The sequence below is a fragment of the Scophthalmus maximus genome, chromosome 11, assembly GCF_022379125.1.
Source record: "Scophthalmus maximus strain ysfricsl-2021 chromosome 11, ASM2237912v1, whole genome shotgun sequence".
Lineage (NCBI taxonomy): Eukaryota > Metazoa > Chordata > Actinopteri > Pleuronectiformes > Scophthalmidae > Scophthalmus > Scophthalmus maximus.
This window is the reverse complement of record NC_061525.1, coordinates 18,522,767-18,528,766: the sequence shown is the minus strand read 5'-3', so window position 1 is coordinate 18,528,766 and position 6,000 is coordinate 18,522,767. Positions and strand designations below refer to the sequence as shown.

The 6,000-nt window shown below is 41.6% G+C and overlaps 1 protein-coding gene across 11 annotated transcripts in view; it reads left to right on the top strand.

Moving 5' to 3' along the window:
- Positions 1 to 1,910: 1,910 nt before the first annotated feature.
- zbbx (zinc finger, B-box domain containing) overlaps positions 1,911 to 6,000 on the top strand; it is a 48,176-nt gene continuing 44,086 nt past the window's right edge. For 9 of the 11 annotated variants that reach the window (XM_035623021.2, XM_035623020.2, XM_035623018.2 and 6 more), the window contains exons 1-3: positions 3,489 to 3,551; positions 3,796 to 3,929; positions 4,395 to 4,502. In XM_035623021.2, the coding sequence (XP_035478914.2) occupies positions 3,504 to 3,551; positions 3,796 to 3,929; positions 4,395 to 4,502 (290 nt within the window). In that variant the 5' untranslated portion in view covers positions 3,489 to 3,503. Of the gene's footprint in view, positions 2,070 to 3,471; positions 3,552 to 3,795; positions 3,930 to 4,394; positions 4,503 to 6,000 lie in introns of those variants that run through there. The other 2 variants (XM_035623017.2, XM_047335678.1) reach the window with 2 other exon arrangements.

Sequence of the window (6,000 nt, the reverse complement as noted above, 5' to 3'; positions counted from 1 at the left end):
TAATTGTCCTGTGGTTTGGTAGGGAGGACAGCACGACGGATAGAGACATACAAAAAAAGTTGTAACTTTAGGACAGACAGGCGCATGTGGACACACACACACACACACACACACGATTATCTTATCTGGGAAATAAAATCCATAAAGCGAAATTGTCAAATTCCAAGCCACATTATTTTTTGGACATATTTTTCGAAATCTTGTTTCGAATGTTACAGCCAACCTCAAATACAAAACACACAAGGTCGGTGGTTAGATCAACAGATAGGGACTTTATTACATTAGCATTTGGAATGATGAATGGTGAGAGGGTACGTGGGGGCTCTGGCTCACGAAGTGGGAGGGGTGAAGGAAATGGCGGCACAGCTGAGCTGAGCTGTGAAATGGGGTCGAAGGAGCTGGCGGGTGAGGCACGGGATTGACGGAGGCCAGAGGCTGGTGGAGAGGGGACAGATATTGAGATGACGCTGAGCTGAGCGGCGATCACACAGGCAGACGGGTAAGCAGCAGGTGATTCTGACCTGAAGCACAGGGAAAATAAACGTTAGTTCAAGCGAAAACAAGAGGAGATAAGCGTATTCTAGAGTGGAGCTAACCCCAAACTGTGGATGAGGTTGAAGTACTGCTGGGCTGAGGGGATCAATGGCAGATGTGCAGGCAATCGTGCTGCCAGGAGGGGAGAGAGTGAGGAGCACCACTCGCCCGCGGCAAAACAGACACACACCACGCACACAGAGAGAGACAGACAGGGCTGAGACTAGGAGACACAAGGGAGGAGGAGAAAAAACACTACTAGGAGACAGGAGACAGGAGCGTGACACAAATACATGTTGCTCGGTTTCCCTGTAAACAAACACAAAAACCCATACAAGCCCTCTTGTGGACGCACATACACACACACACACACATACACACACAGCATATCCCTCTCTCATCAAGTTCATTCCAGCAAAATTGTCTGATGGGACTAATGGGAAATTATTTTGCTTCTGATCTCCAATGTTTGTCAACATGAAAGATCTAAACAACATCATCTTGGCTAACTGAAGACAACTCTGAAGCCTGTTGGAAGAAAAAAAAAAAAAAAAACGAGGGTTCAAAGATCTAATCAGAGCTATGAAATGTATCTTGATGCTGTGAGGATTTTAATTAGAAGGAAATTCCCGCTGCCCATGATTAGTGAGGCAACGGGGGACTTGATGTCTTTGAATCCGATGCTTATTCCCTGAACAAAGGCAAACTGTTATAACTCTTTTTCTTTTCTTTTTTTTTAAAGTTGCAGATTAGTTCACAAACCCGGGGCCGGGAAACGTTCACAACAACAAGCGCAAGGTTTAACCACAGACTGCGCGGGCCACGTCGGCACCAACATAAAAGCAAAGACAAGTAAACACTTGTGACCTCCCATGACGGATATTGGAACTCTTCTAAGTTGTAGTTGATGATATGAATTGGACTGCCTTTTGATTACCCTTGCTTTAAGAAGGGCCTAAAAACCTTTTTTTTTTAAGCAAGCATTCTCCTAAATTTTGTACTTTTTCTTCTACCGATGTTTATTCTTTTTAAACTTATTTTTTCTTTTTAGATTTCTTTTTATCTTGTTTTGACTCTGTAGCAGGTTGAGGTTGCTTTTAGCACTGGAAAGCGCTCTATAAATAAAATGTATTATTATTATTATTATATTATTCCCTGGAATATGAATTTTTCATTATTTATTTATTTATTTGATTGTTGTTGCTTGTAAGTGTATTTGTGTTATATGTGTGTGCAAACTGTCCTTAATAAAGTTATTTGTTCCCCAAAAAAAGAAGAAAAAAAGCGAACACTTCCGGTAAAGTCCGCCAGCTGCGGAGAAGCTATCGCGAGAGTGGCGGTTGGTTGTCACGGCAACCACAGTCCAACACAAACGCTCTGAGCTCAGTCAGAGAGGTGGCGCGTGCTCAAACATCAACATGCAAGTGGTGAATTATTGAAAGTAGAGACAGTTGAAGCGGGCAGAGCTGAAAAGTGGACGGTTGTTTGTGTTGTCACACGCTGGTCACACCGAGGAGAGTCACGGAGAGACAAAGGTAAGATGAGTGTCCTCCAGCCTACTGTCGGTCTTCTTCCTGCCCGTCGTGCGGACCGCAGTCCGGGGAGCGGGGGAACACGTCTTCTCCCTCAGCGTGGTGGAAGTTAATCTCGCTAAACTTCCGGTGTTTTGCGCGCATTAATTATTATTATAAAACAGGAAACAGCGAACCTGTAAATGTACCGTCACTGCTGCGACCAACTCTCTCAACTGGCACGACGCGGAAGTGAGCGTCCGATTGGCCAGTTAAGGGGAAACCTCCATGTTGGACCAGCAGCTCCAGATAGAAAACCACCATACAGGACTGGACTGTCACAGGGAGGCCAAAGACATTTTAAAACATAGTTTTATACTCTTGCATAAACTTCATTCTATTTGCGATAATGCAAAAATGAATGAATACAAAAAATAAAAGTGATTTCATTACTTATTTTCACCTGTAGACCACATTGGACCAGGTCCAGATAGAAAAACCACTGTCGCTAGACTTGGACTGCATTTTCACAGGGAGGCCAAAGACTCTTTGAAACATAGTTTTCAGATTTGCAAAAAGTTTATTCCAATTGCAAAAATGCAAAAAAAAGAGGAGCCCCCTCACACACTAGTAGCTAGACAAATCTGGACGGTATTGTCACAGAGAGACAAAAACAAACAAAATATTGTTAATCCTTAGCCACGAGCAACGTGGTTCAGCTGGCTCTAAGCTTTATCATGTTTTTTCTTTAAAAAAACCCCAAACAGATCAAGTGTGGAGAAGCCGTCAGAAATGTCCAGTTTTCATTTATAGTTACTTAAAGCTACAGTGTGTAATATTTTGAATAACTTATACACAGAAATTTAATATGTTGTCAATAACTATGTGTTCATATATGTAAAATCACCTGCAACAAAGAACCAATGTTTTTTTGGCAACTCAGATTGAGTTAAATATGGTTACATGAGGTGGACCCGACCTCCGTGTGAGTCGCCATGTTTGCTACGCCGTGTTGAATACGGTTGTTGCACAGAACGGTCCAGATTATGTCACATTGGCATTGAATTTCTAGCACTGGAAGTGGAAATGGAATTATAGGTGTGCCATCATAAAATGTCCCCTGTCGGTTGCTCAGTTGGTTGCAGTTCGAAACTTTACCAGCGGTAAAGAAAAATTACAAGAAAATTACAAAAATTACACACTGGGGCATTATAACACACCTGCTAGGGATCTGCAAAAAGAAATGCTTCAGTTAATGAGAGAAAGATTTAAAAAGTACAATTAGTTTTCTGTGAAGTTTCTTCTTATAATACATTTAATAAATAAAAACAAAATCAAATCAAAACATTCCACAATGATGCAAATATGATGTCACCCCCGTCGATGCAATGATCAAAGGCGCACACACTCCAGTGATGTGTGAGGTACGTCTGAGGCCGACCACATGGTACAGACAACATGAGACGAGTGAGCTCGTTCAAAGATGGCGACAATGTAACATCTCATGTATTATTTTGACTTTACACTATCAAAGCATTTAAATGCTGTGTTCAATTTAAATCGGGTTGTGGTTACGGTCAGGTTAAGAGTCAAAATGAACAATATCTTTATTTTACTGCCTCGTACACAATTGAACAACTGTTATTTTGCCCGTTTCATTGCAGCAGTTTTCATTCATGGCAGCATGTGGTTTAGCCTGGGCCCAGTGTGATTGCCGCTTTTATATCATTACTGTTGATTTTTATTGCAGAAGAGACTCTTTGCGAAAGACGCATCGAAATACGCTGGAGGAATACCTGAGTCCCCGGAAAGAGGAGCCATGAATTTGAACAAAGTCGTGTTGCCTCCTGACAACAAGGCCAGATCTGTCAAACTCAACGCCAGGTGAGATCAGATAAGATCAATGATGTGATTTAAGGCAGTTGGTAGAATCCCATTATGTTTACTTTGTTGCCACACCGTTTCCATCTATTCCTGAATGGGCATTTCACAAAATGGAGTTTCAGGCAAGATAAACCTTGTGACCTGGATTCTTATAGATTTCCGTGCACTGCGTTTGTTATCTAAATGATGTCCAGTGCAAAACGGAGTCCAATCCCCTCCTTCTCCTGTAGTTTCTCATTTGCCAACAGGTAATTGACTGAATTGATTGTCTAGCTTGGTGGTACCCGGTTCCAGTGACTAATTGATTAAAGTATGGATCAGTCATGGCAACAGGGATCCACTGGGGCAGCAGATGAATTTAACATATTGATAAAAACCTGGCTGTCCAATCTGACAGAGTAGGTCATTTGTATGATTGATTGTTGTTGATTGATTAAATATGTGTATGTGTGTGTGTTGCCATAGGAACCTGCGAGTGCTACAGATAGAGACGGTGACCCAGGAGAGCAAAGAGATCGAGGAGAAACTGCAACAGCTGAAACGCAGCATGAGTAAAGAGAAGGAGGAGAGAGGGTGAGTATCAATACCAGAGTCAGTGTACTAGAAAGAGGGAGAGAAAGGAGAGGGAGTGGTGGAGAGGAGGAGACGGGGGCAGACTTGTGCAGGGAGGTGAGAATGGAAGCGAGACAATAGGAAGCAGCAGACAGAAGAAGGAGATGAGTAAAAAAAGAAGGGATAGAGAAAGAGAGGATAGTAAAAATAGTATGTGCAGCAGCTGCAACAAAAGACACGGAAGGGGGGAAATTCACATTCCTGAATCAAGTTCTAACCAATAATTTTACTGCTGCACTTGTTGTCTGCTTTCCATCATGTATTTGTTATGAGTTTGTCATGGTTTCGCTTTTACATAAATAACCACTAAATGTGTCAGTCTGTCTGACTGTCCAACTCTCCAAACCCTAGCAAGATACAGCAACGATTACATGATTGATTTCCCATCAAAGAGTAGTTGAATAAATACAGTATTTGATGAAGCCCATTATCTTGGTCATATTGTATGTCAGTGTGTTCTTTGAAAATCACAACACAGCCAGCAGTAGTTGTGACAGAGATGTGCAACAAAGTCAGGAATACATTAATTATAATTTGGTTTTGTTGTCCTTCGCTGACATTTTTGTGAAACATTTTCAACAGATAATAATACTTCACTGTCAATGTTTTTCAAAACCAAAAGTGCTTTTGTTTTCTGTTTTTTCGTGTCTGCCATCAAAATGCTGCTTCTTCCACTTCATGTCATAACAAAAAAGGTATCCTGCTCTTCTAAGGCAGAAAGTACATGAATGCAGTAGCAGACTTTCTAATGCAGAAAAACATCAAGACTGCAACAGCCAAACACAGCTTAAGACACCGGGAAGAAAGCTGGTGACTAACGGAGAGACAGCTAGAGAGGGAAAAGACTCCATCAGCTTTAAAAGAGCAAAGAAAGTAGAGAGACCGGAGAGGGATGGAGTCGTTGACTGAATGAAAGATTGGAGGAGGGTCAATGACTTCTCTTCCCAAAGGCCAAGGAAATGTTGCCATGGAAGGATAAAAGGAGAAGTCAGAAACCTTAAAAAAGCCACTCATAGATAAGGCCCCTGTCCATGTAGTGGATTATTGTAAAGGTCAGTGGAGCCCTACAGACACTTGGTCCTAACAACTTGGATCCAACATCCCTTAATATTTCCCAGTCACTGGAATTGGTGGAGAACAGTGGACAAGTGTAAGACAGTAATGGGAGTGGATGTTGTGCACACACAGAGCACATGAGAATAAACAGCAGGCAAATACAGGACTAACATACATAGGGAAAGCATTTGATGGAAAATTATGATTTAAAATAAAAGTAGTTAAATAACTATCATGTTACCAAGTATCAACCCAAGTGTCATATTTCTTTTTACCTTTCCTTACTTTTCCCCAATCATATTCAAAACTAAAATCTGATTGTACCAGTCTGTAATGTATTCTGCCTCAAACGCCCCTGTTTGACCCCTGTAACTGTCCCCATACACTTTAGACTAATCGTGGG